Source organism: Vicia villosa, unplaced genomic scaffold (genome assembly GCF_029867415.1).
Source record: "Vicia villosa cultivar HV-30 ecotype Madison, WI unplaced genomic scaffold, Vvil1.0 ctg.000881F_1_1, whole genome shotgun sequence".
NCBI classification, from domain to species: Eukaryota; Viridiplantae; Streptophyta; class Magnoliopsida; order Fabales; family Fabaceae; genus Vicia; species Vicia villosa.
In genome coordinates, this window is record NW_026705397.1 from 599,959 (window position 1) to 618,857 (window position 18,899).

Genomic DNA, 18,899 nt, shown 5'->3' on the forward strand with positions numbered 1-18,899 from the left:
TTTTAGGTGGAAAAAAGAATGTGGTTTATTTGAAATCCATCCAAAAATACATTTTTCGAATTCTAAAAACATTTTAGGTTTTTCCACAAAGGTTCAAGAGCGCCCCTTATGAGGGAGAAGCAATCCCCAATAAATTTAAATTTAAGATACAACATTGCTTATATATATATATTAATAAAATTTAACAAAAACACTTATATAAATTTAGAGTACTTCTAAGTAAAATTGTAATGCTCTCGGTGTTTCTATTATGCATTGCAACCAGCAAAGATGTGTTAACAGAATATCTCAAACATGTTCAAACCTTTTTTAAACAACAAAAAGTCAGATACTTCTAAGAAAAACATATAGTATCATGAGTAAAGTACATCCAATGTATCTGATTATGTACTTTTTAAAGTAATAAAAAGATATTACATACTTCTAAGATACATTTCCAGAAGTATACAATACATATATGACACTTTTACTTATCATATTTCAGAATATCCAGGTGTAATAGTTGCCCCTTATACCATCAAAGACAGAGAAAGGACATTACAACTTCCACTAAAACATTAACAATGAATGTGATCACAAGAAAACAACATAAGAATCAAATGTTGAGCAAGGGTGGAATTGAAGATCATGTATCATGTACAAGTAGAATTTCTTTAGCAGGAGTAGTAGGGTGAAAATTGATCCTAATCAGAAAGACAAAAGCTATTTACATAAATTGTTAATCCAAATAAATTGTTAGTCCAAATGAATCCTTCACTCATCTGCAACAGCCAGATTGTACTTTCTTGCCAAATTATGGGCTGCTCTGTCAGTCATAATGCTTTCTATCATCTTATACTTTTTGTAGTGCACTCTAAGAGTTTCAGCCTGCTGGGTTGCTAACTTCTCTTCTTCTTTTGATAGAACCTACAAAAAGCATGCACATAAACACATTTAGAATCTCACAGCAGACATCAAACAAACCTATTACTTCCACTAGTCTTGTTTATAAGAAAAAGTTTAGTTTTTAGATTCATTGAATAAGTAATGCATCAGGTCACTATATAGTTCAGATACATTAATTATTCAATAAATTTAAAAAACAAACTTTTTTTTATAAATAGAACCAAAGGGAGTATTAATAAGTGTTGTTAAAAGGCATATATAGCGACAATAGCTAAGTGGAATTTTAACAAATAGCTATTTTTTAGCGGTATGTAATTGAGCACAAAGTGCTGTCAGATAGTGGCTAATCTGTAGCACACTACAGGGTAGCAAAATTTGAACAAACAGTTATTTTGTGCAAACTAGATTCACAACAAATACAATGCTCTAACCATCTATGCAAGTGTTTATGCAAAAGATTCTTCAGCTCCTTTGCCACCTTAAAGGGAACCAATGTTCTTCCTTCCCAATTAAATAAGCATGTGTCTAAGCTACTAAGAATAAATTAGTAGAAATGGGTTTAGAATTCAAACATCTATAATATCAACCATTAAGCCAGAAAATAAAAAGGAAGCATTTGGATTTCAGTTTTGGTTTTTGTATCAGTAACGTTGTGTCTTTTTCTCTAAGACAACATCCAAGTCTTTCACAAACACATTTTAAACATGAGTGTTTCCTTAGAGTAATTTTCTCTCAAGGAGCAATGCCAGGGTAGGGATCATAAAGAGCAAATTGGCATTACATGACACATGATTGTGATAAATCAAAGTATCAAACAACCAGTGTTCCAAACAGTTTCTTGAAAATAAAACAAATAATTACCACAATCATACATGTTAACACATCCACAGATGTTCCGAACAGTTTTGAGTCCGAACTTGTTGGAAACTCATCCTTCATTATTGGAAAAACCAAGTCTCACAATGATTAAAGATAAGGTCTGACTAGAGGTTATAAAGAGTGACATTCTTGACCTTATACGCCACTTTTGTAAAGTTGAGTTCAATTAGGCGCAACCTAAATTTTAATCAGATATAAGATCCTATCCTAGATCTTTGTTGGGTTTCCTGCATCATCCATGCTTCGGGGCCTGAGCATTAGGAGATGTGTTGGAAAATTGTGCCTTCATCGCAGTCCGCCCCTAGCCACCTAATTACGCATTTGGGTTGCCTTCATTGTGTAGGGTGTGAAAAGGTGAATTTAGTCTCACATTGCCAAGAGATATGATCTATGTATTGTTTATAAAGTTTGGAAAGCACTCATCTTTCAAACTGATATCATAAAGTTGAGTTAGGCCCTACTCAAATTTTAATACGATATCAGAGTCTAGCTTACTAAAATTTATAAAGAATGACACCGAACTGGTTTTATTGGGTTGAATTAGGCCCAACAATATTTCTTAACAGCAATAAGAGAAAAAAAATTAATTACTAGGAATGAACGTACTTTGTGCATGAGTGTTATTTCTGCAGAGTGCTTCCGTGTAAGATTCTTCAGCTCCTTTGCCACCTCAAAATCCGGGTCACTTTGCTCCAACCAGCAACACTTAATCTTTCTCTTAGGCTTTATTGGCCTGTCATCAAACATTTCCATTACCGAAGGACGAGCTCTTACGGGCCGCGGCATCCCTGACATCATGAAAGGATACTGCTTAATCATAGCTTCCACTTCCTTCACCTTCTTGGGAGAATCCAATTCCACCAATGCACATTGTGGCAGACTGTTTGTTCCTAGATAATTGGGAATAAACTTGACACTTTTAACAAGTGCAAACTGGTCCAGAGCAGTTCTAATCACAGATTCAGTAACTTGAGGTGACAGGTTATCTAAGTACACTGTCCTTTTAACTTTCTCTTCAAAGGCAGCATACTCTTCAGCTGATGATTCCATGTATCAAGTGATTAAAACCTAAGAATGAAGAATTTCAACCTTAGGATACAAACAAGTGAATGGAACTAAGTATTAAGTGGTAAAAATCCAACAAGAAATTAAACTTTCTGTCATAAAGGATGAGAATGATATGATGAATATAGGATTAGAAATACTATAGATTATAGAATCTCGTAGAAATACAGGATTTCGTACTGGACTATTTGGAGTTTGGACAGAAATGGAGAACACCTATAAAAGTCCAGGTAAGGAGAATAGACCAGTAAGGATATGAAAACAAAAAGAAATAAAACACATTAAGACCTTAGAAGCATTTCCTTTTTATCCCAAAATCAAGCCATAAGCATGCTCAAAAACTTTAATATCTTCAACAGATACTCATTTGAATACACTAACCAATCCTATATGAATATGATGAACATGATGAACAATCCTATATGAATTGAAGCCAAATGAACTAACAACAAAGCTGAAGTTCTTATACTATAACCAGGTCAAAAAATCAATCATGAATAATAAAACTAGGTAAAACAAAGCATTCATGGAAGATACCAAAATCGATTTTCAGAACACAAAAATCCTAAACTTCAAAAACCCTAGATTATTATATATACATAAGAGTAGTAACAAAAACCCTAATTTTCAAATACACAACGCGATCGCGCAGAGATAGAATTTCAATCGCGGTTTTAGCGATGTGCGGAGTGGCCGCAAACCGAGGTGGAATTGCGTCCACGGAACCGCTAGAGGGGAAGGAATATAGGAGAAATGAAAAAACCTGATCGGATTTCTGGCGTTTTCTCCCGGCGGCGAATGACGAGCTCCGTCGGTTTTTTTTTCCGGGAAGTTGAGTTGAGTGCGAACGAAACTTGTTTCTGTTTCTGATATACGAGAGATGCCTTTTGCGTTTGAAGTTGTTAAGAATAAATGCATTTGTAAAAGAAAAACAAAGTTGCTTTTCTAATTGTTGATAAAAAAATAAAAATTATATTTTTTGGGAGAAAAAAAATTAAATGTTCGTAAGGAGTATTCATGTGAGATTCAAACCATAAGTTACACTTATTCAAGAGATTAAAGATGTGTGTACTTTAAGTCTTGAAATTCTGATAAGCAACCTTCAGAGCCATGAAATGGAACTGAATGGATATGAGTCTGTGAAGATGTCCAAGTCACTAGCTTTGAAGTCTGCAGCTGAGAAATCTAGTGGTAAAGCTCCCAGATCCTTAAGAGTCAGCAAATCAAAAGAAGCTTTTGATGAAAGAGTTTTTTATGATAACTCTGATGATGAGAAAATGACATTTATCATTAAAGATTTCAAAAACCGGCCAAAAGGAACAAGTAGTGGCTTCAGAGGCTCTAGTTCTAGAGACAAAGAAGATGACCAAAAGATCTGCTACAACTACAATAAGTTTGGTCACTTCATATATGATTTTCCTAATCTACAAAAGGACAATTTAGAGAAAGGAAGCTTCCAGAAGGACAAATTCAAAAATATATTCAAGAAAAGTCTCATGGCATCATGGGATGAACTTGATAATGAAGAAAGTTCTGACAAATATGAAGGAGAAGAAAATTTGGCGTTGATGGCTCTCGCATCATCAGATGTAGAATCTAAATCCTGCTATGGTTTAGAATCAGACGAAGAAGATGAGGTATTTTCTAATGTATCTCGTTCTGATCTTATTTCCTTCATTCAAGACCTCATGAGTCGGTGCAAAGACAAAGCAAGACACAAGAAAATCTTAAAAAGAGATCATGATCTTTTGAAAGAAGAGTTAAAAATATTTCAAGACAAATTTGAATCTCTTGAAAAAGAACACAAAGCTCTCTTAGATAAAGCTTCTGATAAAACAGTGGATGAGCATGAGGTGGCTCTTCAAAGCTTTATCACAACAAGTCTTGAAAGAACTAAACTTTCCTCAATGATTTATGGAGTAAGTAAGATCAAAGGAGAAGGTCTGGGTTATAATGGACAACAATACAAAGTTAAGCTTCTAAAGGAACCCTCTGATCCATCTTCAAAAAGTAGTGCTCAAACAACGGTAAAAATTTAGGGTTAAATAAGTTTTTGGTCCCTATAAAATTACCAAATTTCGTTTTAAGTCCCTCTAAAATTTTCCTTCAAATTTCAGTCCCTACAAAATATTCCGTCTAAAGAAATGGTCCCTGACGTTAAAAGCCACTAACGGCTGCTGATGTGTCAAGACAGGTGGAATTTTTTTAAACCATTTTTTAATTGTTTTAATCCAGCGTGTTATTAAAGGGACAACACAGTGTCATTCCTTTGCAAATCCTTTGCCCTAATTCCTCTTCTTCATCTTCTGCCTCCATTGTTCCTCTTCTTCTTTTGCCCTACTTCCTATATCAGTGTCACTTTGTGCTTCTTCTTCGTTCATTCCTTCAAGTTATTCTTCGTCCATCGTGACCTATGTCGTCTGTTTCAGTGAAATCGCGATTTGGTGGTAGGTTTTGTGGGTGTCAAGCTCGGATGGTGATGTATCAATGTAACAATGGAGCAAATAAGGGGAGGTTGTTTTGGAGATGTCCTTACTGGAAGAATGCTGATACTTGTAATCTATTCATATGGGCTGAAGATGTTGGTGAAAAATCTGGAAATGAAGATCTTACCATTAGGAATTCAGAGTTTGATGTCATGGAATCTGTGGGATATATGAAGTCATTGTATGAGGATGCAAGGAAGAAGAACAAGAACTTAAAGGCCAAGTTGAAAATATTGGAATATCATGGAAAAATAAAGATGTTGGTTCTTGTTGTGTCCTGTATGATTAATTTGTATTTTGTGTTCAAGTGTAATTACTGAGTTGTTTAGGCTTGTGAAATAATGTAGTCTGGTTATGTTTGGTTATGTTTGGATTTTATGTTTGGAAAAATATTGTAGTTTGGTTATGTTCATTGTTTGATGTATTTGTTTGATGTTCTTGTTTGATGTTCTGGTTTAATGAAATACAATGTAGTTCTTGTTTCAATTTTGTTTGTTATGATACACATAAATGAAAAACCAAAGCAACTGATAAAATGGTTCATAATACCAAAGCAACTGATACAAAACCAAAGCAACTGATAAAAACCAAAGCAACTGATAAAAACCAAAGCAACTGATAAAACCAAAGCTCTTAGATTCAGTACAAAACAAAAGAGATACATCCAAAAGTGGTTCATAATACATCTTCATAATACAGCTTAGATTCAGTTCAACACAAAAGAGATACTTCCAAAAGTGGTTCATCATACATCACACAAATGTTTCAAAGTAAATAACAAAACAGTAGGACAATTATGGATCACTGAGTCATGCTCTTTTGGATGTCAGCCCATGGCTTGCTCCCACTAGCACTGCTCACAGTAGTGTCTTCATCAGGAATTTCAAGTGGATCATTTTGATCCCTTCCAGGCCCCGGTATATTTTTTGCCTTCAAAGTCCTTAGCCTATCACTCTTTCTAATTGGAGATGCAGCAAGATTGGACTTTTTCCTTGGTGATATCATTACCTTTACCTGTTAAGACAAAAAACAGTTAACAATGGTTTATAAACACAGCATGCCAAGGTACATCAATGTTTGTTACAAACTTACAGGGTCACTCATAGTTGACATAGTTGGCTTGTTGGCAGCTTTGGACACCTTTGGAGCAATGGATGGTTTGACAGTTTTTGGAACCTTGGGGCATTTCCCAATAAAGGTCTTGGGACCAGGTCTTTTACTCTTGACAGGACTAGTATCAATTCTCAATGGTGCAATGTCAAGTATTTCCTCATCATCTAACAAGGCCTCCAATTCATCAGGATCAATTCCACAATACCTTTTCATTGCCTCAGCTGAACTGACAGTGTTTTGTGAATGAGGCACATCTTCATTGGTATGAGGCACATCATTAGCAGGCACATCTTCATTGGTATGAGGCACACCATTAGCTTGATTCTCACTTACAGCTTCATTGGTATGAGGCACATCATTAGCAGGCACATCATTAGCAGGCACATCATTAGATTGCACATCATTAATTTGCACACCTTCAGCTTGATTCTCATTGCTATGAGGCACATCTTCAGCTTGATTCTCATTGCTATGAGGCACATCTCCAGCTTGCACATCTTCAGCCTGATTCTCACTTACAGCTTCATGTTGTGGCACATCATTAGTTTGCACAGAAGCCTTTGACTTCTTTGATTTCCCTCCTACATTTGCAGTAGACTTTGACTTCTTTGATTTCCCTCCTACATTTGCAGTAGACTTTGACTTCTTTGATTTCCCTCCTATTTGCACAGAAGCCTGCAACCAATGTAATTGTAAGAAAATCAACCAAAATAACTGTAACCAATTTAGTTCAATTACTTACCCTTTTTTTGACTCCAGAAGTTCCCACATTAGGTGTTTGGCTTCCTTGGGTGGGTGCAACACCTGTTGGTACATCTGTTGGTACATCTCTTGATACATCTCTTGGTACATCTCTTGGTACTTCACCAACAATAACTGCTAGCTGTTTGTTTTTCTTACAAGTCCTTTTGTTATGTCCATATTCAAAGCAAATCTTGCACCTATGACTTGTGTTAGTCCTTTGCCACCTTGTTTGACTTTCTTCATCAGCCTCTCTTCTTCTCAATTTCTTTGGTCTGCCAGGGCCTCTCTTATAACTAGGTGGCAAGATTTCAGGGTCAGTGGTCTTTGGCCATTTGTTTTGGCCATTAATAGGACTGATAACTTCATTGTAACATGTTACATAGGTAGACTTATGATAACACTTGTGTACATAGTTAATGGGGTTATCTACCTTCCTATGAATGGCTGCAACAGCATGTCTACATGGGATCCCTACCAAGTCCCAAAAATTACAAGAACATGTATGTTTTGCCAAGTCCACAACAAAACTATCTGTGAACATTACATGAGTAACCTGAAATGTTAATCTACCTGCATAAGTGGGCAGCCAACTAGCACTTTTTTCTATCTCCCTATCTAACCTTCTAAGTGGCTTAGACATAATCACTCCTTTGTAATTCTCTACCTTCTCCCTAAGAGTGGCAAACCTACCCATTAGATAGTTCCTAATCCATTCAAACATGGTTAGTATAGGTTTATCCCTTTGCATCAAAATAGTAGCATTAAAAGATTCACTTAGGTTGTTCATAAGAACATCACACTTAGAGTAGAAGGGAAAGGCATGCTTACACCACTTATTCTTGGGAATAGCATTCATCCATTCATAGGCATCTGGATTTGCCTCTTTAATTTGATTCATCTTAGCCTCATGGTCTTCAAAATAGGTTGCCTTTGCTGCAGCCATTATTAGATCTCTATAGAGTGTACCACCCCCAAACTTCTTCTTGAAGTTAGCATACAAATGTCTTAAGCAAAACCTGTGCTCAAATTCAGGATAGTCTTCCTCAAATACATTCACCAATCCCTGCATATAAAGACCTAAGTTAATACTTAAAATCACATATAATCACATATAAGGAAATAAAGATTAACAAATAACACCTTTTGCTGATCAGAAATGAAGCAACACCTATTATCAGAACCTATGTCTTCAAGAAGCAACCTCATAAACCAGCTCCAAGAGTCTCTACACTCAGTCTCCACAACACCAAAGGCAAGTGGAAGATACTGATCATTAGCATCCCTACTGACAGCTATCAACAATATTCCACCATATTTGTTCTTTAAGTGACAACCATCCAATCCTATGAAAGGTCTACAACCATTCTTGAATGCTCTCTTTGTACCATCAAAGCACATGTAGCACCTTTCAAACTTAGGTGGCAAACCAGAAATGTTCAACTTAAATGTATTACCTATACATGCCCTTCTCAATTCAGCTCCATATGACCATAACATAGTGTACTGCTTGGCTGAGTCACCTTCAACAACCCTTCTAGCTATTTGCCTTGCTTTGAAAGCCCTACATCCAGTAATTTCTGTGGCAAACCTCAATCTAACATCAGAAACAATCTCATTCAATTTCATACCTGAATTGTTCTTCAACTTGTCCACAATTATTCTAGACACCCAATCAGCATTAGCATTCTTGTTGAAGAACTTCCTTCCACATTTGTGCTTCTGAATTAAAGTCTTAATCCTGAATGATTCAGTTCTCAACACTCTACTGCATAAAACAGTGTAACCACATTGTTGTTTATCCTTACAAATAACCCTGCACCTTTCCCCATCATTCTTGGCAAACTTAACTTCCCTCCCATTCAACACATTGTGTTCCAGTACAACCTTTTTAAATTGCTTCAGAGATGAAAATTCCATTCCAACCTTGAACTTAAATTCCTTTCTAAGTTTTTCATCATCCCTAAACTTTACCATTGAAGGCCTACCACCATCACTATCATCATCTGCCCCACTATCAAGCTCATCTGTTAAGTAGTCATCATCAATTATGTGTTCCCTTTCCATCTCTGCTGTCATCATTCCTGTATGTATACCACCTGCACCACTTTCTGTTCCACCTGCACCATTTTCTATTCCACCTGCACCATCTTCTACTCCACCTGCACCATCTTCCACTCCACCTGCACCAGAATTGTTGATCTCTTCACCTACATCTTCATCATTATCATTCATCCTCTCCTCTTCACTATCTTCAAAATGTATGCCATCCAAAGAGTCTTCACTTGATTCACTATCTTCACTATCTTCTGAATTAACATTGTCTTTTGGCTCAGTATATATCTCAATATCAGACTTTGTTTCCTCAGCACACATAGCTAATAATGTTGCATCCTCATCATTAACAAGTGGTTTTAGATCATTTTCAAGTGAGCCATGTTCGGACTTCCACCACATTTTCACATCTTCCTTTATAAATGAAGCATCCAAAGACTTAAGTAAATCACATGCTTCAAAATATGACCAGAAATCTGGGTCCTGACCAGCTATAGCAAAAACATCGCCCCCTTCATATGATACCCCTTCATCTCTTACAAATTTGCCATTGGTAAAAAAGACAACCTTAAATAACCCCATTCCCTACACATTTCAATGGTATATCAGACAAAAATAGAACCCTAAATACTGCATGCAAGGAACGCACAACCCTAAACAAGTTTCAAGACAGAAATGTCGCAATTATTAAACAATAGAATCAGAAAGTGGGACTTACCTTGTCGTTTTTTGGGACCGGAGCAGGAGCAGGAGTTGTCGTTGTTGGGACCACTTGAGTGAAAGGGACAAGAATGGATGAGAGAAGAGGGACCACGATGAAGATTAGAGAAAGAGGAGGGACCAGAAGAAGAAGATCATCTTAAAGATAAGGCTGGATTAAAACAATTAAAAAATGGTTTAAAAAAATTCCACCTGTCTTGACACATCAGCAGCCGTTAGTGGCTTTTAACGTCAGGGACCATTTCTTTAGACGGAATATTTTGTAGGGACTGAAATTTGAAGGAAAATTTTAGAGGGACTTAAAACGAAATTTGGTAATTTTATAGGGACCAAAAACTTATTTAACCCAAAAATTTATTTTGTGCTTGCTTCTGATAAAGGTAAGAATGTGATCCAGTCAGAACCAAAGATTACAGATTCAAAAGATCTTAATTAATTTTCACCTGAGACTTCAAAGTCAAGGGTTCTGAAGAAGTTAAATCCCAAGAATCAACACTTAAAAGTTTAGATCAAATCAGAACCTAAGGTTCAAAAGTCAAAAGTTCTGAGGAATTTAGAACTAATGACCTCAAAGTCAAAGGTTCTGAAGAAACAAGAACAAAGGACCTACGGATCAAAGATTCTAAAGGATTCATAAACTAATGTCAAGACTCATATAAGATAAAACTTTTATAAACCAAAAGTCTGGATTGAGCCTATGCATTACTATCAGGCAAAAACACAAAATAAAAAAGAAGCCTGTTAGAACTAACACTAGAGGACCCATGAGAGTATGGGTACATAGATCTCAAATTTTATTTGATGCATATATAAAAGAAAGAAGGCATACATTCCAAATCCCAACACTAAAGAGTAACCAAGTGTGGATTTTGGACAAGGCCACAATAGACAAATTATGGCTATGGATTTTAATGATTCTTTGGTTTCTTAAGTTCGTCCAAAAGTATATTGTTGGAATAAAGTGGTATTTAAAAACAAAATTGGACAACAAAAAAGAAGTTATCAATAAAAGAAAATAGAATCTATATTTATCAGTCTGAGTACTTAATAAAAGCTTCGGAAGAAGTTCAATCTTGAAGACTGATTATCTCTGAGCAACTCCTACAAAATTCATGCTATCATATTATTAAAGAAGATTTGCATCAAGAAGGATCAAAAGCTCCTTCAAGAGGTATGTTCTTTTGTTTAACCTATCAGCTGCTAAGCTTGCTATATTATGCAATGTATATTTGTGTATGAAGCTTCAATCATATCTTATAAAAGTTAACTTAATAATAATCAAGGGGATCTTTTAGTATCTAATGAGTTTAGCTGGTTGAATTTTGTAATGCTGACTATGCTCATGATAGATTTTGATATAAATGTCCACTTGTGGAAATTGTCAATTCATTGGTGAAAAACCAAGTATTTTGAGCTAAGTATAGGACAAGTAACTTGTTACTCTGTCTACAGAAGAAATAGAATTCATCTTAGCTGCTGAATATTGCTCACAACTACTCTAATTAATATATCAACAAGATGGTTGTCAGTTGTATGGAAACTAGGTTGTTATCACTTGTGATGTATGTGTAAATAATTCAATCAAGTTTCTTACAAATTTTTTTTAAATGATTATTTCTAGAATAAGTATCATTGTCTATTGCCTGGTAAAAGTAGTTTCGATCAGAATTTGTGAAACTAACTCTGAAGAAAAATGGCTTCTGACATACTTCAGACACCGAGACTTAAAGTCAAATTATTTAATTCCTAGAGCACTTTAGTGGAAATCCTTTTTGTCATCTAGTGACACGTGTCCCAGTATAAGATTTCACGCGTCTGATAATTGTCATGCATGCTCAGTAGAGAAATGGGCAAGATCTATAGGGTTATAACGATAATCTCTTTTATTTCTATAATTAGCCTCTGTGTCATCGTTTCTTAAAAAATTATTCAGTTACTATTGAATATCTTTTAAAGTTATTTTTATCTTGTTAAACAGTTTGTCACTCACCATTTCTACACACTGCCCTACGCCATCTCCTACGCTTTTCATCTCTCTAAAAAACCCCTAAAATCCATCCATGGCATCCTCTTCATCACCATCAGTTCCTATTGATGTGGAATATGGCGATAATCTCCAGGTTAGACCCATGTCCTTAGTATTTAAGAGATGATCTAAAGCTGATCATCGAACAAGTGGTGGATTTCGATAGTTTTGCGGCAAACAAGTATAAACTTAAGGAGTATTTTGAAACACAAGGTTGGGTGAACTACTTCAACGTTATGAATGGTCCAACATATTCTTTATTGGTCAGTTATTTTTGGGTAAGGGTTGAAGTCTATGATGAGTGCTCTGCAATGGGTGAAGAAAGAAATGTTGTAGATAATGATAGAAGCCTAATGGGAAAAACAAGAGCAAAAATGAGTTTTAAAGAATTCAAGTGTACTGAGATAAGGTCAGTAGTCAATGGAGTCAATATCACACTCATTTAGGATAACATTGCTCAAGTGATTGAAATTAAATTTTCTGGAATTAAAACCGTTACTCGTTAGATTAATGAAAATTAAGAGTTAAGATTTGGAGTAAGTGTTTTAAACTTACTTCTGGAATAAGAATATCCTTCACACACACACACACACACACACACACACACATATATATATATATATATATATATATATATATATATATATATATATATATATATATATATATATATATATATATATATATATATATATATATATATATATATATATATATATATATATATATATATATATATAACTTTTGATTTTTTCACTATAGTCATCACTTATTTTAGCTAAGTAAAATTCTCTCAAGATCCGTAGTTACTTACATAGCGAGTAGACTTACACTTGTATATGTATTAATTTAATTATTTATAAAATTCCATCACTCCTAGGGCAGAGAAAGCAAGACAAACAACATGAAAACTAGAAAAGCCAGAGAATTTGCATAGCTTTTCAAATTCTTTCTCTGTTCTTTCAACACCACCATCTAGAAACATGAGATTATCAAAGCTAGTAATCATTTTATCTGCTTTTGTATGCTGAATTTCTTGAGGCATTATGAAGTCCACAACAATCACTTTACCATGTTGTGGCAAAGCATTGTAGCACTTACTTAGAACTTTGAGACAGTTTTCATCAGACCAGTTGTGTAGTATAGCCTACAATCATTAACCAACCACAATGAAAATGTTATTGTTACTCAACTATGTACTAGTATTTGATGAAAATGTCATAAATTATGTTATCGACTAACCTTCAATAATATGACATCACCTTTTGGGACACCATTAAACATGTCTCCTTCAACATGTTCAATCCCTTCATAGAATCAATAACTCACTCATTAATGATACACATGCTTGTATACATTTTTCTCTAATTCTATTTATTTAGATTTTTTTTTTAGATTTATTAAATCTGATCTAAATATTGTTTATGTTTATATAATATATGGATAAATATACGTTACCATCTTGCAAAAGACGACATTCGAGAAATACCGAATTTGATTTCTGGTGGGAATAATGTTTGGCCAGTGTTCATACCCCAGTTTACGACTCTGAATTAACAAGGCCCCTTTCCCCTTGGAACCAGAGAGCTATAAGCCAAAAAAATATATATGTTACCCAAACGAGATTCGGTTTACCCCTTTAATTTTTTTTGTTTGGATTACCCATTTGAAATATAAAAATTTTATGATGTTGCTCCCTATTAACCCCTTTTAAAATGTTTTTTTTTATTTACCCCCTGATTTTTCTCTGGTTTTTACACGTTTAGGGAGTATTCTAAAATTACAGGGGGTAATCCAAAAAAAATAAAAATTAAAGGGGTAACCCGAATCTCGCTTATATGGCAGGAGGTAACGCATATTTATCCATATAATATATTAGTTATTCGTTGTATATAAAAAATAGAGATGACTAACAAACATATATGCCCCGTAAAAAAAATGGGACAGGACAAAACGCATATTGTGTAAGGCGTGAGCCTACAACAAAATACAGGCAAAACAAACGTGTTCGACGAGATAGATCTATTTTGTCATCCCTAATAAAGAGTAAACTTTACGAGCAAGATACTATTAGACATTAAGGTAGAGAATGAGGAGGATGAGAGTTTTTTTTTATGTCCCGATACCAAAATTAAAAAAAAATAATAATTAAAAGTTAATTCTAGTTTGACCCTTTATTTGTCTTTAATTATTAACTTTTTTTTATCTATCTCAAAATTTATCATTTTGGTACACCTATTAATTTAAAAGGATCACTTCTATACCATTCATTTATGAGGTTCAGTTTAAAGCCAACGAAATTCTAAATGGACTTTGCCCAACACCATAATTATTTGCAAGTTCAAGACATAAATAATTTGTACCTATCATAATTCAAAATCTAAGAAATTCTCAAGTCTTCACTATTAAATCAACTTTTAGTATGTAACAAGTAATTTTAGTTTAATCAAAATATGTATTTATAAATTTCATTAATCCAATTCAATTATTAGTGGCGTCAAAATGTATACGTAACACTCTACTTTTTCATCTTTAAATAATAAAATTATGGAGTGTTAGTAAATGGCAAAGAAAGGGATATTAAGGAACATATAACTTTTTAATTGTCAAATGCTAACATATTGGAAAAAATACATACCTTGATAAAATGGAGCATGTTGTATTACTTGAGGCAAATCAAAATTAATGCCTTTTATAGAAGGATACTTAGATATAATCATATTCAAACTTTGCCCAATTCCTCCTCCAACATCAACCAACAATGATATTCCTTCAAACCCTTTGTATTTTTCCAATATCTTCTTCATTTCTATAGTGCAAATATCCCCCATTGCTCTATTAAACACATGATTCCAAGCTGGATCAGATTGTATTCCTTCATAAACAGCCATTCCATGAACTTTCATGTATAGTCCTTTATTACAATCTGACAGTACCTCCTTAACATTGGTGCTGCCAAACATGAAACATAGTATCTTAGTCAGATTAACATTAATGCGAATATCAGATATCGACAATTGCGTTCATATGTCGACCATTATTTTAAAATTGGACTGGTCACTAAACCAGTGAGAATATTAGATTACGGGTTTTTTGGTTGAACTATTGAATCATTGATCGAACCACATGATTAAACCGAATTAAATTAGATAACTCGGTTGAATAAATCGGTCTTTATAACAAGATTATAGTTATTAAACTAGTTGAACCGGAAGACTCGATCTTTAAAAAATATCATAACACCTATAAAATAGTAAAAAATATAAATTCAAATAAATTTTAAAGAAAGTTTAACTGTAGCATATACTGAATAACAAAATAACTTATTTAATAAATTTAATTTTAAAGACAAAAAATTTGTTTTAAATAAATTTTAAACAAAGTCTACTTGTATATTATTTTTAATTATTTAAAAAATTATTAAAACAATGTCATGTTGTCTGAGAAAAAAATAAGTATTTCAACCGTTTGTTTTGTAAAACAATTAGTTCTTCGGTTTTTATCAATTTTGATTGATTTTGACCGATTTACACAGGTTCAATAACTTTCTCAATTTAACAATCAGGTTAGACCGATGACCCTTTCAATTACCAATCCAACCGATTCGACTGACTGATTCGGTCCGATTTTTAAAACTCTAGTGTCGACATTAGTAATAATTTAAAAAAAAAAATTAAATTAATGTAATTTAGTGTCCAAACACTGTCACGTGTCGAACACCGAAATTTAAGGACTTACAATGCATCGATCAATTTCGGGTGATTCATGAATGTTGAGAACAAAGCAACAGAACCATTCTTCTCATCATTGACAAAGTATTTACCAGCCAAAGACAATTCATAAACTCTTTCACTCCCACCTTCATCATTTGTCCTTGTGGAACAAACAAGAAGACCATGGCTTGCAAGAAGACACAACATTCGGTCAAGTCTTCGAGGAAGTTGAGGATGTTGTGTTGTTTGTTGTAGCTGTGAAGCAACATAAGATGCTGAAACACATGGTGGATTTGCCTTATAAATGATCTCAAACAAGTTTAGCTCGATTGAAGCTTTCAATACTGAAGTGAAAATCATTGGACCACAACAAAGAAGCATAGCAGAGAGACATGCATCATCGTCATCATCATCATCATCATCATTCATTGCTTCAAGGGGTGAACATATTGGAAGATCATGAATATCTTCATAGTTAGATCCCATGATTTTGTTTCTTTTGGTTTTTATGTTTACTATGCATGTTGGTAACATTGATGTATATATAGATTTATATCGTATGTGTATGAATCTTATTGGTGTCAAATTATTTAACTCTTGTAGCATTTGTTTGTTTTCATGTGTTTGTTGATGAGTGTGACTGCAAAATGCAATGTGCTGTGAAATTATTGGTGTATGAGATTTTCTTTGAGCATATATGGTAACTTTATTAGTATGATTAAGTTGATATAAGATGACATTGAAAATATCATAAACAAATGTTATGGAAATACATCGGCCGGCTTGAATAGTATATATATATATATATATATATATATATATATATATATATATATATATATATATATATATATATATATATATATATATATATATATATATATATATATATATATATATATATATATATATATATATATATATATATATATATATATATATATATATATATATATATATATATAGACTATGACCATTGCCAACAAAAATTAAAAATAGAAAATAAAACAAATTTACATGTGTCGAGTGGTAAGGGTGTGGTCCTTCTTGAGCAAGTAAGGAGTTCATATTTTGTTTTTGAGTTTTTCTTTTTTTTCATATCCTTTCAAAAATTTATAAAATTGATAAAAATATTTGGCGGAGGTCGTCGAATGGATATGAGTTCTAATGCAGTGGGGAGCTTTCGATATGATAGAATGAGAGTGGATTTGTAAAGTTAGCACTCCTACTTTAAATGCTCAAGTCAATAAATGAGTGAAAAAAGAGTTTTAGCATGTCAATAAGAGAGTACCTGAAATGACGTGTGTTGTGTTTTATGTAAGACATACAGTTGTAATTGTCTCCATGATATCTGACGCCTTATGCGGGTGACGATTCAATGAGATTAATGGTGGGAAGTGTGTTCGAGGCCGAAATCATGTGCCCTCAACTTAGATGAAGATTCACCTGTTCCGTGCGCCTTTCCACCTAATGATTGTTTTAGGGTCTTTTGTCGCGGGCCTGGCGAGCGCCTAAGAATAGTTTCCACATTCTAAAATTCATAATTGTTTAAAACATGAACAAATACAATGAATTCGAACACTCTAATAAATAGTTAGAATCAACATCATGTTACATGCCAAACACTGACAATAAGTTGTGAATAATAAAAAAATCAATTAAATACAAACAAGCTCATAGATTGGAAAAAGTAGTTACTTTTTCATTAGAACCAATCGTACACGCCGCAATCTCATCGAACATTGTGTGATAAATCATGCTTAAACATATAACATTAACAGATCTAACTTGATAGGCCCCATGGAACTATACAGATCAAATATTGAGAACATGATTCTCACATCATCGTCGTTGCGTAGTTGCATGTTGGTGAAATGAGCACGTTCATTATTGCCTATGAAAAAATGTTGATACTCATCAATGACTACACCACTCTTATGTCATCAAGATTGAGGCGCAAATTCATTTGGCTCGATTTATGCTTCAGACCAAACAATAAATATAACATCAATATTGATCTTGAACAAATAAGGAGAGATTCCCTTGTTATAGTAAATTTCAGTTAGGTTAAAGTTTATTATGACTGGGTATGGATATGAAGAGTGTATTATTTTTCTATTGTGAATTGCTAATGAACAAAGCACATCATTTTATATAAGTTTATATACATTCCAATCCATAAAAAGTGTTCATGCAATCTAGATCACACAAATAAAAATTCCAATGGCACATTTCATATTATAGAATTCAGACTATGAGAAACACTCTTGTGTTTGTGTGCAGAATATAGATTTAGACTTTGTCAAAAATCCTTTAATTTGGGTTGGGATTATAGAACTTCAACTATGCCAAACACCCATTTGTTGGGATCCAAATTATAAAATTTGAAATTTTGTGTTGTAGTAAATAATAATTTAACTAAAAAAGGTCTTTGGTAATGACACATTTAAATTATACTAACATAGGTAATAACCTAAGAAGTATCCAAAAATAATAATTGAACCAAAAATATCCAAAATATAATGTAAAATATCAAGTGGCTTGTTTGTTTTTTTAAATAAACAATGGAATTATAAGGAGCAAAAGGGATGCTCCAACCTGAGACAAAACGGAAAGCTCCTACCTCTCAAAGCACTCAAGAGGTAGAATATTCCAATAGTAATAATTACATAGATTCACCTTCTTATAAGAATTACAAAGCCAACACCACGAATTGTAAACTATCTCCGACATACATTTGGAGAAACTAAAAGATTCTTGTTTAAAAATCACCGCATTATGCTTTAGCCAAATTGACCAAACCGTAGCGAGCCAAACTATTGCCACTATTGCTCTCTTATTCAAGCACATAAGCTTATCACAATTATGGAAGAAGGCCACAAAATCCTCAAGAGTCATAAACTCGGCTAATTCTAGCCACATATAAACCCTTCTCCAAATGCTAGAAGTAACCCTACAATAATAAGACAAGTGCTCTATAGATTCCTCCTCCAACAAACAAAGGGCACATAAGGAATCATTACCTTCTCTCAAAATACCCCTTCTCACCAATTGGTCCCTAGTAGCTATTCTATCAAGAATAAATCTCCAACCAAAAAATAAAATTCTAGATGGAGCAATACACTTCCAAAGATAAAACAAAGCCTTTACCTTATTAGCCTCCATCGGGTTTCCGGAAAGGATTACCATAAAACGATCATAGCACGGCTTCACTGA

General features: G+C 33.8%; 3 protein-coding genes across 3 annotated transcripts; all 3 read right to left on the bottom strand.

The window, feature by feature from the left end:
- Positions 1–418: 418 nt before the first annotated feature.
- Positions 419–3,747, bottom strand: LOC131631890 (uncharacterized). Its single transcript, XM_058902651.1, has 3 exons — positions 3,593–3,747; positions 2,371–2,832; positions 419–906 (listed from the first exon to the last, which is right to left on the bottom strand). Exons 2-3 carry the CDS (start codon positions 2,812–2,814, stop codon positions 754–756), a joined length of 597 nt encoding a protein of 198 aa, XP_058758634.1. The 5' UTR covers positions 2,815–2,832; positions 3,593–3,747; the 3' UTR covers positions 419–753.
- Positions 3,748–6,052: 2,305 nt separating this feature from the next.
- LOC131631921 (uncharacterized) lies at positions 6,053–9,545 on the bottom strand. Its single transcript, XM_058902681.1, has 4 exons — positions 8,313–9,545; positions 7,171–8,235; positions 6,408–7,103; positions 6,053–6,329 (listed from the first exon to the last, which is right to left on the bottom strand). Exons 1-4 carry the CDS (start codon positions 9,543–9,545, stop codon positions 6,117–6,119), a joined length of 3,207 nt encoding a protein of 1,068 aa, XP_058758664.1. The 3' UTR covers positions 6,053–6,116.
- Positions 9,546–12,729: 3,184 nt separating this feature from the next.
- On the bottom strand, positions 12,730–16,204 carry LOC131631899 (isoliquiritigenin 2'-O-methyltransferase-like). Its single transcript, XM_058902660.1, has 4 exons — positions 15,709–16,204; positions 14,609–14,922; positions 13,213–13,277; positions 12,730–13,117 (listed from the first exon to the last, which is right to left on the bottom strand). The coding sequence occupies exons 1-4, from the start codon at positions 16,167–16,169 to the stop codon at positions 12,824–12,826; spliced, it is 1,134 nt and encodes a 377-aa protein (XP_058758643.1). The 5' UTR covers positions 16,170–16,204; the 3' UTR covers positions 12,730–12,823.
- Between the last annotated feature and the right edge of the window lie 2,695 nt (positions 16,205–18,899).